The 16,726-nt window shown below is 40.1% G+C and overlaps 1 protein-coding gene and 1 pseudogene across 1 annotated transcript in view; both read right to left on the reverse strand.

Annotated features, from left to right (window-relative positions):
- Positions 1 to 16,726, reverse strand: part of SUGT1 (SGT1 homolog, MIS12 kinetochore complex assembly cochaperone) — a 52,316-nt gene that overhangs the window by 20,689 nt on the left and 14,901 nt on the right. Inside the window, exons 6-10 of the mRNA XM_066380813.1 lie at positions 13,986 to 14,039; positions 13,580 to 13,596; positions 6,736 to 6,770; positions 4,289 to 4,385; positions 2,727 to 2,834 (exon numbers count right to left, since the gene is read on the reverse strand). Coding sequence (XP_066236910.1) covers positions 2,727 to 2,834; positions 4,289 to 4,385; positions 6,736 to 6,770; positions 13,580 to 13,596; positions 13,986 to 14,039 — 311 coding nt within the window. The remainder of the gene's footprint in view (positions 1 to 2,726; positions 2,835 to 4,288; positions 4,386 to 6,735; positions 6,771 to 13,579; positions 13,597 to 13,985; positions 14,040 to 16,726) is intronic.
- LOC136403285 (small integral membrane protein 20-like) lies at positions 12,155 to 12,722 on the reverse strand (annotated as a pseudogene).

The raw sequence follows: 16,726 nt of genomic DNA on the forward strand, positions 1-16,726 counted from the left end.
TGACAATCTTCTTAACCTCAAATGACTTAGTGCTACAGAGATAAAATGTATATGTAAACAAATGAGTACACAAGAAAAAAAAGTAGTTACATAGCATTTAAAGAAATGCAAAATTGGGAAAAGAGTAAGGGGATTGAAGAGTGGTTAAAATAAACCAGTAGTGACAAGATTCAAAAGAGAAAAAAAAAATTAAAAGATGACAGTGCTTGGTTACATCCTCGACTCTAGCACACAAACCAGTGTATTTACCACACACTAGTGTTTTTTTTCAATTTTAGTTGACATACAATATTCTATTAGTACAAAATAGTGATTAGACATTTATGTAACGTATCAAGTGATCTCCCTGATAAGTTCAGTACCCATCTGACACCATACATAATTATTATATACTGCTCACAAAAATTAGGGAATACATATTTCAAAATTAATGAAGCAGTAAAAAAAAGAAGCGGCCCTGGCCGGTTGGCTCAGCAGAAGAGTGTCGTGCATGGCCAAGCGTGTAGAAGTCCCAGGTTCAATTCCCAGTCAGGGCACACAAGAGAAGCACCCATCTGCTTCTCCACCCCTCCCCCTCTCCTTCCTCTCTGTCTCTCTCTTCCCCTCCCGCAGCCAAGGCTCCATTGGAGCAAAGCTGGCCTGGGCACTGAGGATGGCTCCATGGTCTCCACCTCAGGCGCTAGGATACAACGGAGCAATGACCCAGATGGGCAGAGTATTGCCCCCTAGTGGGCATGCGGGAGTCTCTTTGCCTCCCCACTTCTCACTTCAGAAAAATACAAAACAAAAAGTATTTGACTTTTTTTTATTAAACAAGAACATCAGAAAAGAAAACAAGTCAAAGAAAGTTGTTTGATTATGCAAATGAGATGTAAACCCCACTTTTATTTCATTGGAGAAAATGCACTGTACAAAAGGCTGAAAGTACTAGAGTATCTGATCCCCTAAATTCTGCGAGCAGTGTATTACTGACTATATTCCCTATGCTGTTCCTTACATTCCTATAACTATTTTTGTAACTGGCAATTTGTACCTAATTCCTTTCACCATTTCCACTCATCCCTTCCCCCCACCCCCCTGGCAACCACCAATCTGTTCTCTGTGTCTGCCACACGTACTCTTCTTCCTAAGTACATGGGGTGGCTGGCTTGGCAACACAAATTTTATGTAATTTATCATATATTCATACAGAGTTGTTTTACATTTGTTACTTCAAAAAGATATGCATTGACAATCTCATGACAGAAATATGTACAAAAATACCAAACTCATAATTTTCTGACCTGTCTCCCTCCCAATTCTAGCTATAATTTTTTGCTTGATTACTTTACCCAATATTCTTCTATTAAACACTTTCTACACCATTTGGACAGGGCCAGAAAAACTAAAATCTTGGTAAGATTTCATCCCTTTTCTCACTTTCTACAGTCCAAGCAATTGTTTCCTCTTCCTGCCTGTTAATTACACAGCTTTATACTTTGTCATCTTTAAATAAACAAGTAGGGAGATCATTTTAACTGGATGCAAAAAAACTACTTCCATACTCTGCACTTCCTCTTTCAACCCTCTGCAGATGTCCTCTTCTTTCTGCAGGTCCAGTTACCACTCTTCATGACTCAGGCAGACCCTGACTCTATTCTATGACAGGAAAGTCACATGTTCTTTGAACTCAGACTCAGTATCTAACACAATATATTGCAGGACGTGTATAAAGAAGGTGTAGTAATGAAAAAAATCTATATCATTCATTTTCATTAACTTATATACCTTCATACAATTTTACATATAAAGAAACAAGAGTGCATTTAGTCCATAGCCCTCATTTTTATAGATGAAAATTTAGTTCTCTCATCATTTTGACTAGTTTAACTTTACAGGGCAAAGAACCAGTGAGACTTTTTTGATGTTCCATTCATTATTTTTTTCTACTAAAATATACTATAATCTACATTTTTTGATTGATACTTAAACACTTAAAATACCTTCTGAATTTTAATACTGCATATTTTACTTTTTAAAAATATAAAGAAATCTAAGAATATACTCAAACTATAATTTAAACTGTTCACTAATCCCTCACAAAGTAACCTAAAATTCAGCTTGACATAAAGAGCAGATACATCTTTAAAATAGTTTGTATTTTCAACTGCATAAGGTGGTTGGATGAGAAGTTTTTTGTTTGTTTGTTTGTTTTTTGTGGGTTTTTTTGTATTTTTCTGAAGCTGGAAACGGGGAGAGACAGTCAGACAGACTCCCACATGCGCCCGACCGGGATCCACCCGGCACGCCCACCAGGGGGCGACGCTCTGCCCAACAGGGGGCGATGCTCTGCCCCTCCGGGGCCTCGCTCTGTTGCGACCAGAGCCACTCTGGCGCCTGGGGCAGAGGCCAAGGAGCCATCCCCAGGGCCCGGCCCATCTTTGCTCCAATGGAGCCTCGGCTGCGGGAGGGGAAGAGAGAGACAGAGAGGAAGGAGAGGGGGAGGGGTGGAGAAGCAGATGGGCGCTTCTCCTGTGTGCCCTGGCCAGGAATCGAACCCGGGTCCCCCGCACGCCAGGCCGATGCTCTACCACTGAGCCAACCGGCCAGGGCCTACTTGCTCCTTTTAAAGATACATAGATGAAAGGATCCACAAGCTTATAATCACATAGGTGATTAGTTGACCAATATATCTATATTTTGAAAATATTACTACTACTACTGACAACCTTTTTCAATTGTCTTACCTTTGTTGAAAGTATTTTATATGTGCTCTGTTCTGGTATAATAGGATGAAGAAGTCTCAATTTCAAATTGTAATCCTCTCCAGAAGGAAGTTTCACCAAAGCAGACAACTAATGAACACAAAATTAGCAGGAAATTTTACAAATTTATAAAATAAAGATTAAAATATTTAAACTAAATACAATTACAAAACTTCAGTACTGTTGCAGACCATTCTGAACACTTTATATGATTATCATATTAAAGAAACTCAAAATAATCCTTTATTTAAATCTGGTTATCCTCCACAGATTCTCATATTCACAATTAAATAGCAGGGGATGTTTAAAAACACATACTTAATATTTAAATCTCAAGGAAACCCACACCTGACCAAGCAGTGGTGCAGTGGCTAGAGTGTCAACCTGAAATACCAAGGACCCAGGTTCAAAACCCCAAGGTCGCTGGCTTGAGTGCAGGCTCACCAGCTTGATCGTGGGGCAGCCGGCTAGAGCATGATCACAGACATGACCCCATGGCTGCTGGCTTGAGTCCAAAGGTCACTGGCTCGAAGCCCAAGGTTGCTGGCTTGAAGCCTAAGTTCACTGGCTTTAGCAAGAAGGCCCTGGCTCTGCTGAAGCCTCCCGGTCAAGGCACATATTGAGAAAGCAATCACTGAACTACTAAAGTGCTGCGACAACGAATTGATGCTTCTCTTCTCTCTCCCTCCCTGACTGTCCATCTGTCTGTCCTCCTCTCTAGCTTAAAAAAGTAAAAAAAAAAAAAAAAAACAAGAGAGCAAAATGATACAATATTAGAAGTATTCATATGAAAAAAGTATTCATATGTAAAACATCTACTTCTACCACTAATTCTTAAATATCTATCATAAAGAATTATCATTTAGAACTAATGATATAATTTAGTTATCATTTAGTTCTACTAAATGCTAAGAAACCAAGATATTAAGTCACATTTACGTAATATCGTTAATAAATTCTAAGATGTACAAATCCCACAACAAATAAGTATACCACACAGATGTAAACAAATCACATCTAAATTTCTTTTATATTTGTCAATCAAGTTCTGCTCTGAATAAAAAAATCTAAATAAAATAATAATGCACATCTAGCTATAACAACCTACAGCATGCATACTCTTAATCTCAAAACCTAAAATGATTCGCCTGACCTGTGGCGGCACAGTGGGATAAAGCGTCAACCTCAAATGCTGAGGTCACCAGTTTGAAACCCCTGGCTTGCCTGGTCAGGGCACATATGGGAGTTGATGCTTCCTGCTCCTCCCCCTCTTCTCTTCCTGCTCCTCCCCCCTTCCCTCTTTCTCTCTCACTCTCTCTGTCTCTCTCCTCTCTACAATGAATTTTTTTAAAAGTCTAAAAAAAAAAAATTTACAATGATTCAAACGGAAAAGCAATGCTTTAGATTTCCATCAGCATTTTCCAAATTATCTCAAGAAGAAATGACATATTTGATAAACTGCTAAAGATGACTCTGCAATATTCTATATTGGCAAATAAAAGCATTTAATCTCAACACAAAAAAATTGTTCAAAGATTAATGACCTCTTTTTCTGAAAATTCCACATTTACATCATTCTTCTGAATATTCTTGATCATAAGTGTAATGATTACTTGAGATTCTGTTTGATACCAGTCATACCTATAAAAAAAGAAAAGAGAGACTTAAAATAGAAATTTATGATTTTCTTATAAGTTGTTGCTTATGTTTTGTCAAGATAAAAACTGTAATTTGATAAACAACAAGAGCTCCACCTTGAGGAACAAAATAGCACAGCAGCTGTTGATTCACAGATAGTTTTGTAACTACTATAATTTCCTATGATATGTACTGATGGAAGAGAACAGGAAGGTAGATGAGGCCCCAAACTTTCCATTGGATTTAAATATTTAAATGATTTTCAGCGTTCTCACTTATACCTTTCATTCTGGTGTGTGCTTAAGCTAATGATAAAGAAATTTATTCTAAATGGCTTAGTTATTACATACCATTAATAGTTTCACACCCTTATTTAAATCTAATACTAAAAAAACCCCACTTCTATTCCTATTTTACAGGTGAACAAATGTAAGCTCAAGGAGGGTGAAGCAGCCAGCCAGTCAGTGGCAGGTGTTACACTGAACCCAGGTCAGCCTGACTCTACACTCTAAGATCTCTTATCAGTGTTTTCCAACCCTACTATACTTGGGTACCAGTGAAAATAGGACAATTATTTTGAGGACTGCTAAGGCATAAGCAAATTGACTAAAATCACTGTGTCCATAATCCTAACACAACATCAGGGTGGTTAACTCTTGTGGACCCGCACAAAATTTCTGGCAGACCAGTCTGTGGGATGGTTGTTGAAAAACACTATTTAACTGAAGCTAGGAGCCTGACCTGTAGTGGCGCAGTGGATAAAGCCTCGACCTGGAATGCTGAGGTTGCCGGTTCAAAACCCTGGGCTTGCCCGGTCAAGGCACATATGGGAGTTGAAGCTTCCTGCTCCTCCCCCCTTCTCTCTCTCTCTCTCCCCTCTAAAATGAATAAATAAAAAAAAAATAATTTAACTGAAGCTAGGAGCAAACAGACCAGAGGACAGGGAGGTGAAGCAAATGAGCTAAAATTAAAATAATTTAAAGTTTAAACCATTCTGCCAGGCACAACATTAAATACAGTATCTTCCTTCAATCTCAAGGTATGTGGAAACACTAGTGTGCCTAGAGAGTGTGTATCTTTGCTACTGAAAAGCTCTAAAAATAAAAGAATTCTCACTTTCAAATTAAACTAGATTATAAACTCCATGAGGGCCAAGCTACTTATCTGTCATGCCACTATTACTTTGCTAGGACTAAGCACAGTACTTGGTACACTGTATATTTATTAAATCAATGTTGGACTATTTTTTGTTCCAAAATCCATAATTATTTGACATTTATGTTTCCCAACTCTTGCTGCTGCCACCAAGCAAGTCAAAGTTCCTTGTATGCCTGGTACTTAGAGAGTTATCCTTTGTCTCCCCAGAAAGACATGAGTAAATTATTTTAACATTTCCAAACCATTTTAGGTGATTAAAATGCACCTTGAGAGCCCTGGCTGGTTGGCTCAGTGGTAGAGCGTCGGCCTGGCGTGCAGGAGTCCCGGGTTCGATTCCCGGCCAGGGCACACAGGAGAAGCGCCCATCTGCTTCTCCACCCCTCCCCCTCTCCTTCCTCTCTGTCTCTCTCTTCCCCTCCCGCAGCCAAAGCTCCATTGGAGCAAAGTCGGTCCGGGCGCTGAGGATGGCTCTGTGGCCTCTGCCTCAGGCGCTAGAATGGCTCTGGTTGCGGCAGAGCGCTGCCCCAGATGGGCAGAGCATCGCCCCCTGGTGGGCATGCCAGGTGTATCCCGGTCAGGCGCATGCGGGAGTTTGACTGCCTCCCCGTTTCCAACTTCAGAAAAATACAAAAAAAAAAAAAATGCACCTTGATTAAAGAAATAAACTTTAAGAGTCCCACAGTTTCCCTCTGAAATTCAGTGAGGATGCAAAGCTACCAATCAATGCCTTATGTTTCTGCTATAGTCCTAAGAATACAAGTTGTACACATGGACAATGATTTAAAGTAAAACACTTTCTAAATGCTTATTCGTTATTGTCACTGCTGCCCTCAGCAACTTATTTTCAACTCATAAAAAGTTTACTACAAGTATAAAAGGCAGGAAAGTTACAATTCTATCACGCCTACTACTAACTTTATTTACCTATAATTTAATTGGAAAAGGCTGTCTTAATATATGGAAAGGTGACATAATCCACAACCAGGTGAAATAAGTGTAAAGAATTTAACTTTAATATAAATATAATTATACTAATATTAATCAATAAACAGCCTGAGCTGTGACATGATTTTTTTAAGAAACAAAGTCACAGAGTAAGGACCTGCTTACTATTAAACAAAACAGTGTCTGTCCCGTCCCCCCACCCCATTTCAGGCACATTTATCATGCATTGTTTTATGAAAAAGAAACTTACTTGATATTTGACTGATGAGTCCTCTGGGATACAGACTGATTTTGGCAAGTTGAAAGAAAAAGATTTTTACAAGTTAGCTCAGCAACCTTATATCAAAATGTAAGTACTGGGCCCTGGCCGGTTGGCTCAGCAGTAGAGCATCGGCCCAACGTGTGCAAGTCCCAGGTTCAATTCCCAGTCAGGGCACACAGGCGAAGCACCCATCTGCTTCTCCACCTTCCCCCTCTCTCTCCTCTCTGTCTCTCTCTTCCCCTCCTGCAGCCAGGGCTCCATTGGAGCAAAGTTGGCCCAGGTGCTGATGGCTCTATGGCCTCTGCCTCAGGTGCTAGAATGGCTCCAGCACAACAGAGCAACGCCACAGATGGGCAGAGCATCCCCCCTTGTGGGCATGCTGGGTGGATACTGGTCAGGCGCATGCTGGAGTCTGTCTGACTGCCTCCCTGATTCTAACCAGAAAAATACAAAAAAAAGTATGTATTATTAATTTATCCAATGTTATAGTTACTTTGATATGGAATAACTACATAAAAACTTCCTTCAAAGACAGAGCATGCTATCCATGATTGTTAAATAATACTAGGCTTCACAAACAAATTAGAATATTCAGCATTTTATAATTTGTAAGTTTTAATTTCAAAAAACATTTTTCTTTTAAAATTAAAAACGTAAAAAACCAAAACTTTCTAAAGGCATGACTGAAAAAGGTTACATATAAAATGTCTCCAGAATTGAGTAACTCTCTAAACTGAAAATAATAATATTCAAAAACCATTTCTTAGAATACAGTATAACATTCAGGCTTAACAATGGCAACAAACACTGCTCTAGAACATATGAAGCAACATTTACATGGTACCTTCCTGATGACATCTTACTCCATTAATGACCTCTGCAACAAATATTCTACACTGTCCATCAAGAAACAAAGTGGCCCAACCAGGCAGTGGCGCAGTGGATAGAGCGTCGGACTGGGATGCCGAACCCAGGTTCGAGACCCCGAGGTCGCCAGCTTGAATGTGGGCTCATCTAGTTTGAACAAAAGCTCACCAGCTTGGACCCACGGTCGCTTGGCTCAAGCAAGGGGTTACTCGGTCTGTTGAAGGCCCGTGGTCAAGGCACATATGAGAAAGCAATCAATGAACAACTAAGGTGTCGCAACTAAAAACTAATGACTGATGCTTCTCATCTCTCTGTTCCTGTCTGTCTGTCCCTGTCTATTCCTCTGTCTCTGAAAAAAAAAAAATGAAGTGAATTGTGAATTGTGTGTGACCAATCCACACTTTCCTAAACTACATGTGTGCCATGCGTAGTTTAAGACTATGTAAATCTGCCCCTGGCCAGTGGTTCAGTGGATAGAGCATCAGCCTGGTGTATGAACATCCAGGTTTGACTACTGGTCAGGGCAATAGGAGAAGCAACCATCTGCTTCTCTCCTCTCCTCCCCACCCCTTCTCTCCCTCTTCCTCTCCCACGGCCAGTGCCTTGATTGGTTTGAGCGTGGCCCCGGGTGCTGGCTCCATTGGCACACAACAGCCTCAGTGACTAAAAATAGCACGGTGCTCAAGCATTGGCCCCAGATGGGGTTGCCAGGGGTATCTCGGTCTGTAACATGTGGAAGTCTGCCTTATTATCTCCCCTCCTCTAACGCCCCCCCCCAAAAAAAAGAACTGTAAATCTAAAACACTTGCCCTGGGTTAAAGGTGGCCTCTAAGTGTCCCTAAATAAGAAGGGAAGAGGTAAGAGTTTGAAGGAAGAAACTAAAACCACTTGAAAGAGCTGAATCTAACTCAGATTTTACTCGCTGGTTTTAGCTATTGAGAAATGTTTAAATCTAGAAGATATCAAGTAGATACTAACTAAAATAGGTTGTTCCAGTTCCTATCTGTAACAAGATAAAAGCAGATTGCGCGACAGTAGTGATAACATAACCTGTGACTAAACAGTTGTTTGTGTTACTAGACAGTCTTTGTAATTCAAATATCATTGTGTTGATTTCAGGCCTAGTCCTAATCCCAAATATTATTAAGACCTAGACAAAAATACTAACAGGTGAAGGAAGCCACTTTTAAACACCTCCTTTAATCCATTCCCTACTCACCGCCCCTAGAAATACGAATAAGCCTGGAGATATAGGAAGAGCCAGATAGGGTTCACTTTTTTTTTTTTTTTTTTTTTTTTAACAGAGGCAGAGATAGATAGGGACAGACAGATAGGAATGGAGAGAGATGAGAAGCATCAATCATCAGTTTCTCGTTGCGCGTTGAGACTTCTTAGTTGTTCATTGATTGCTTTCTCACATGTGCCTTGACCACGGGCCTTCAGCAGACGAGTAACCCCCTGCTGGAGCCAGCGACCTTGGGTCCAAACTGGTGAGCTCTTTCCTCAAGCCAGATGAGCCCACGCTCAAGCTGGCAACCTCGGGGTCTCGAACCTGGGTCCTTCCGCATCCCAGTCCGACGCTCTATCCACTGCGCCACCACCTGGTCAGGCAGGGCTCACTTTTGGTGATGTTCAAAACCCTAGTCAGCCTGACCTGTGGTGGCGCAGTGGATAAAGTGTCGACCTAGAATGCTGAGGTCGCCGGTTCGAAACCCTGGCCTTGCCCAGTCAAGGCACATATGGGAGTTGAAGCTTCCTGCTCCCCTCCTCTCTCCCCCCTCTAAAATGAATAAAAATAATTTTTAAAAAAAGAATGTATTTTAAAAAAAACCCTAGTCACTGTATATGCACATTACTAACCCGATCCTCACAACCTGCCTAAAGCAGATTAGTTCTATCAGGCCCAGTATACACATGAAGAAAGCTCAGAGAATAAATGACTTTCTCAATGTCACAAGATAGAGATGTAAATCTTCTATAGAGATGGAAAAAAAAAAGACTCGCCTGATCAGATAGTGGCACAGTGGATAGAGCATTGGACTAGGACGCAGAAGACACAGGTTCAAAACCCTGAGGTCACTGGCTTGAGCACAGGCTCATCTGGCTTGAGCACAGGTTCACCAGCTTGAGTAAGGGGTCGCTGGCTTGAGCCAAAGGTCACTGGCTTGAACAAGGGGTCACTCACTCTGCTGTAGCCCCCCAGTTAAAGCACATATGAGAAAGCAATCAATGAACAACTAAGGTGCTACAACGAATAACTGATGCTTCTCATCTCTCTCCCTTCCTGTCTGCCTGTCCCTCTGTCCCTCTCTCTGTCTCTGTCACACACACAAAAAAAGATTCAAACAGGTTAAGTAATCATCCATGAAGTAAGTTAGGACTATATGACTATCTCCTAACTCCTTGTCATTTTATTTCTTGACTAAATATGTAGATCAGGGGTAGTCAACCTTTTTATACCTACCGCCCACTTTTGTATCTGTTAGTAGTAAAATTTTCTAACTGCCCACCAGTTCCACAGTAATGGTGATTTATAAAGTAGGGAAGTAACTTTACTTTATAAAATTTATAAAGCAGAGTTACAGCAAGTTAAAGAATATAATAATAATTACCTACCAAGTACTTTATGTCGGATTTTCGCTAAGTTTGGCAGAATAAATCTTTATAAAACAACTTACTATAGCCTGACCTATGGTGGTGCAGTGGATAGGGTGTCAACCTGGAAATGCTGAGGTCGCCGGTTCGAAACCCTGGGCTTGCCTGGTCAAGGCACATGTGGGAGTTGTGGTTCCAGCTTCTCCCCCTTCTCTCTCTCTCCCTCTCTCTTTCTCTCTCTCTCTCTCTCTCTCTCCTCTCTAAAAATGAATAAGTAAAAATAAAATTTTAAAAAAAAAATTAAAAAAAAACAAACAAAAAAAAAACTTACTATAGTTAAATCTATCTTTTTATTTATACTTTGGTTGCTCCACTACCACCCACCATGAAAGCTGGAATGCCCACTAGTGGGCGGTAGGGACCAGGTTGCCTACCACTGATGTAGATGATCTCTGCTAAAAACCATTAGCCATAATTTAAGTATGTGTGTTATATATAAACATAAATCAGTTGAAACAAAATAACCAATTTTCCTCAACTCCACCATAATTTTTTTGAAGTAAAAATAAATCATTTTAATATACACATTTTTCACTTGTTAATTCAACACTGAAAGATGTGTGCATTCCCACTTAGTTTGACCTGCTTTATACTTATTATTTTTAACATGCAGCAACCTTCTACTAGTTCAGCTGAACCGTTTATTCTTAAAGAATAAAATAAACTGGGTCCTGGCCGGTTGGCTCAGTGGTAGAGCGTCGGCCTGGCGTGCAGAACTCCCGGGTTCGATTCCTGGCCAGGGCACACAGGAGAAGCACCCATCTGCTTCTCTACCCCTCCCCCTCTCCTTCCTCTCTGTCTCTCTCTTCCCCTCCCGCAGCGAGGCTCCATTGGAGTAAAGATGGCCCTGACGCTGGGGATGGCTCCTTGGCCTCTGCCCCAGGCGCTAGCGTGGCTCTGGTCACAACAGAGCGACGCCCCTGAGGGGCAGAGCATCGCCCCCTGGTGGGCAGAGCGTTGCCCCCTGGTGGGCAGAGCGTGGCTCCCTGGTGGGCGTGCCGGGTGGATCCCAGTCGGGCGCATGCGGGAGTCTGTCTGACTGTCTCTCCCAGTTTCCAGCTTCAGAAAAATACAAAAGAAAAAAAAAAAAAAGAATAAAATAAACCTTGTCCTCAAAGAGTTTTAATAACTTTAACATTTTCAAAGAGCCCTGTGAGGCTTCTCAGCATGGTGGTTTTTCACCGAAATTTCCTATATGGAAGGTGGCAAAACAGACTAGGATCTTCCCAAGTCCCCTGGTTGCTTGTATTCGTATCACAGCAGGGTTGAGTAAGTAGTAGGAACTGAATAATCAGTTGATCTCCAAACATAGCTGGGTGAGACAACTCCATTTTGAGACAGCAAACTTAATCACAAAAAAATTCCTAATAGTGTGATTTGTTCCAGGAGTCTTTTGATACCTCCTAAGAAGGGAAACATTAATTCTTGCACACCATACTCTTTTTTTTTTTTTTTTTACAGGGACAGAGAGAGAGTCAAGAGAGGGGGATAGATAGGGACAGACAGACAGGAATGGAGAGAGATGAGAAGCATCAATCATTAGTTTTTCGTTGTGACACCTTAGTTGTTCATTGATTGCTCTCTCATATGTGCCTTGACTGTGGCCTTCAGCAGACCAAGTAACTTCTTGCTCAAGCCAGTGACCTTGGGTTCAAGCTGATGAGCTTTATGCTCAAACCAGATGAGCCTGAGCTCAAGCTGGCGACCTTGGGGTCTTGAACCTGGGTCCTCTGCATCCCAGTCCGATGCTCTATCCACTGCACCACCACCTGGTCAGGCCAACACTCTTCTTTACGTCACTGCAGTTTTCTCCTCCAGCCATAATTTAACAGTGAGGCAATTTATTGTACTGGGTACTTAATAGAGAGCATGAAGATATCTAATTTCATAAACAGAGCTGGTGACAGCCTTCTCGTTTTCTGCCAAATAATTCAGCCTACACTTTTAACCCTGGTGGCGGCAAATCTTCTTGAACAACATCAGCCTGATTTCTAGCTTGTTCCTTCTGGTATTTCTCCACCTGCATTAGGACCAGAAGTAGATGGGGTAGAACAGGGGTCCCCAAACTTTTTACACAGGAGGCCAGTTCACTGTCCCTCAGACCGTTGGAGGGCCGGACTATAAAGAAAACTATGAACAAATCCCTATGCACACTGCACATATCTTATTTTAAAGTAAAAAAAACAGAACGGTAACAAATACAATATTTTAAATAAAGAACAAGTAAAATTAAATCAACAAACTGACCAGTATTTCAATGGGAACTATGCTCCTCTCACTGACCACCAATGAAAAAGGTGCCCCTTCCGGAAGTACGGCGGGGGCCGGATAAATGGCCTCAGGGGGCCGCATGCGGCCTGCGGGCCGTAGTTTGGGGACCCCTGGTAGAAGGTAGCACAAATCAGGGAGATGAAGCCACCAGAAATAAGTGCAGTTGGTAGGTTCCTGGACATGGCACCCACGGGAAGTGCCCTGATCTGTTCATAACCCTGAAGCTTTGGAATCCCAACAGCATTGTCGGGTCTGACACCGCTTGGAAGTGGTGGAGCCATTCTCCTCCACCATAATTTTTAGTAACCAAAAAAACTTGAAAGTGTTCATGTCCAAACAACAACATAAAACTAAGACAGAGATAAATATTTCCAAATTGTAATCTTTGTGTTTTAGCATACCACATAATAAGCCCTGAAGTACTTCCAAGGCAGCAATTATTGAATCTAAATGTTATGTGAAAACAAATAATCATCCTGACTAAAATATACTAAATCGCCAGACCAGGCGGTGGTGCAGTGGATAAAGCGTTGAACTGGGATGCAGAGGACCCAGGTTCAAAACTCCAAAGTTGTCAGCTTGAGTGTGGGCTCATCTGGTTCGAGCAAGGCTCATCAGCTTAAGCCCAAGGTCACTGGCTTGCACAAGGGGTCACTCACTCTGCTATGGCCCCCCGGTGCAAGGCACATATGAGAAAGCAATCAATGAACAACTAAGGTGCAGCAACAAAGAATTGATGCTTCTCATCTCTCTCCCTTCCTGTCTGCCTGTCCCTATTTGTCCCTCTTTCTGTCAGAAATAAATAAAATATATCAAATCAACTTGAACTACACTAAATATATTAAGAGAGCCTAATAATTCTCATGATTATAAATTTCTACTTATTTCACCAAATAATGTTATGTCAGTTACTAAAATAACAAGTATTCAAATAGTATTGCTTAGTATTGAACTGAAAGATCACTCTGAGTCCTGTCTCAAATATGCACGGTAATAAAATAATTAAGTAAAACACAAAGAATAAAAATTTTGGACTTACCACCTTGGACTGTGACTCTATTAAAAAAAACATAAAAAGGAAAGATCTTCAGGTAACAATACTTTTATAGGCAAAGTTGCATACATGATTTCCATGGCATACACACACTGATTAAATGTTTAAACTAATTCTCCATTCATGCCAAATAAAGAAAATGGTTTAATTTTGCATATTGGCGCCACTTTAGAGCTGTTACCAGTGATACCATTGCAAAATAAATTCATCCAAATCTCCCTCTCAACATAACAAACTAGAGATGAAAATCAGAATATATTCAGAATTTCCTATTTAAGGGAACATGCACTAATTACAAGTTATAAAGTTAAAAAAAAACTTGTTTAAATAAAAAATGTCCAATATTTACTTCATTTTAAATGGAAAGACAATGGAAAATTTATATGCTTACCATTCTGAGCTTCCTGACACCTTTTAATCCAGACAATAAAATCAGGTTTCGCACCTAGAAAGAGCAAACTGACTATAAAACCACTCATCTGCACAATCTAACATATTTATTCAATAAATACTTATTGAATATCAACTATGTTCCAGCATTCTAGACACTGAGGATTCAGCAGTGAATTAAACAGACAAAAATACCTACCCTAGCCTGACCTGTGGTGGCGTAGTGGATAAAGCGTCGACCTGGAAATGCTGAGGTTGCCAGTTCAAAACCCTGGGCTTGCCTGGTCAAGGCACATATGGGAGTTGATGCTTTCTGCTCCTCCCCCCTTCTCTCTCTCTCTTTCTCTCTCTCCCCTCTCTATAATGAATAAATAAAATCTTTATAAAAAAATACCTACCCTAACAAAGTTTATAGCAACCTTCATGTTATAGCTATAAATATACCAATAGGCTTAATATTTAGTTGTTCATCCTTAAGAATTTTAATTTAATAAACAATTAATTTTGACTAGTCGACCTTACTGGTTCCCAGTTATAGATAATCTACATTTCCCCTCACCCATCTCCTCTTAAAGGAGCTTCCACTCTCACACAACAAAATCAGACCTGAAGGAGGTTCCCAAAACTCCATCAGTTAGCATGGGGTGGAGGCCTGGTAACCCACAGTTGGGCAGAGGTCCACAAGCCTCTCCTAATCCCAGTGCGCTCTCCGATGCAGCTTCCTGTCTACTTCCTACCTATCCTGTCACTACAGCAGAAGTGGTTCTACTTCTTACCAAGTCTTTCCTACCAACACCAAGAAGCATCTTTATACTTTGTGGAGTCTTGTCGTAATTCCAAGTTCCATGGCAGCCAAGAACTATATATAGTTGGTGAACTACGCATTTACAAATAGCAATGTGAACATGTACATAAGCAAATTATTCATTTCTGAAGGTTCAGAACAATGACAATATCTAAACAGTTACAGGATCTAATAAAATCTAATGTTAAGAAAAATTAAAAGTACTCTTAAAGTTTACTAATTCAAGCTAATTGTAGGCAAGATAGTTCCGAAAAATCAGAAGCAATTAAAATTTCTTAAAATAAAATTTTCTAAAAATTTCTAATTTCTATAATTCAATAATTTGTAAGTGAAATCCAACTATATAGGCCTTAACACACATACCCACACACACACTCTCATCCGTTCTAGTGGAGAACAATTATATCAAAACTCTAATTTAAATAATTATTCAAATTAATCAGTAAATAAGCCAAGCTTCCTACCATTCAAAGGGTTTTGAAAAAAGGTAATATTGTGAGTCATAAATTTTTTTGCCCCCTCTGATAATAACAAAAGCCTAACAGTTCAACATAAATTTTTCCTGGAATTAAATTAAATGACTAATTAGTTTTTAAATTGAATATCCTCAACAGCAATTTTACCAAAGAGCAAACACTCTCTTCTGAGGCCACCTCTGAAATAATTCTAAGATAAAGTTAACAAAATAACAGTAAGATTTACTCAGAGGGGGAATTTAGGCAGACAACTTCCTATTACTTTAAAGAGATAAGATTTAGGGCTTAAAAATCTAAAAGATGGAAGGACATGTCTCTTCAGGGTTTTCAAACACACATCCAAGACACTAGATAACTGAATTCTTCAGAATTTGCTGACAGTGCAAGTATGCTGGCTTGCTAATTGAATAGCCATATTATTCACATACCACACTTGGGATAACCTAATTTAAGAATAACTCCTATTTCCTAGATCTCTTTCCTAATTTGTAGGTTCTGTTTGCAAAGTTGGGCCTACTGCCCTTTCTCAAGTAGGTGTACAAAAGCAAATATTCAAAGCAGAACAGGTATTTTTTAAAAATATAATCATATAGTACTTTAGAGCAGTGTTTCTCAATCTCAGCACTACAGTGAGTCCCTGAGTTACAAACGTCCAACTACTCAAAAGTACAACTTGTAATTATGAATGGAGCGCTGAAAGGGTTAATGGTAACCAACTGCAGTCAGACATCAGTGGAAATGATATAGTTACTCGATGTTCATGGCAAAGAACTACCCAATGAAGACCTTATGGAACTAGAGTAGCAGATGATAGCATTTAGGGAAGAAAACAGGGACCTAGAAGCTCCAGAACCAAAAAACCTTTTCTACAAAAGGGTTAGCTGATGCTTTCATCTCACTGAAGCAGGAATAACAAATTTAGAGGAGCAAGATCCTGAAACAGAGAAATTCACTCAAGTTTACTATATAGTTACCAAAGATGCGAGATGCTACTGGGCCATTTATGAGGGGGGGAAAAAAGCTCTGTACAAACCTCCCTTGATGCATACCTCAAGAAACTGACTCCAACAGCCAAAACAAACCCTAACACCAGTCCCATCTTCTTTAACAAGTCTATCATCTTCTGCATCATCCAACATTGTTTAAGGTTGTATTTGAAAATGTTTAAATATTTATATGCACAGAAAAGTAAAAATAAATACTATGTTAGGACAAACATCTGTCTAAGTTGCATTCAGTAAGTAAATGTTCTTACATACAAATTCAACTTAAGAACAAACCTACAGAACCTATCTCCTTTGTAACCCAGGGACTATGTGTACTAATAATTTGAATAAGACAACGTCTTTTTGTAGGGGACTGTACTGTTCACTGCAGGGTATTTAGCAGTATCCCTGGGTCTCTACTCACTATATGTCACTAGCCCATTTCCCATCCACCAGTCATGATAATCAAAAATCT

This window comes from Saccopteryx leptura, chromosome 4 (assembly GCF_036850995.1).
Source record: "Saccopteryx leptura isolate mSacLep1 chromosome 4, mSacLep1_pri_phased_curated, whole genome shotgun sequence".
NCBI lineage: Eukaryota > Metazoa > Chordata > Mammalia > Chiroptera > Emballonuridae > Saccopteryx > Saccopteryx leptura.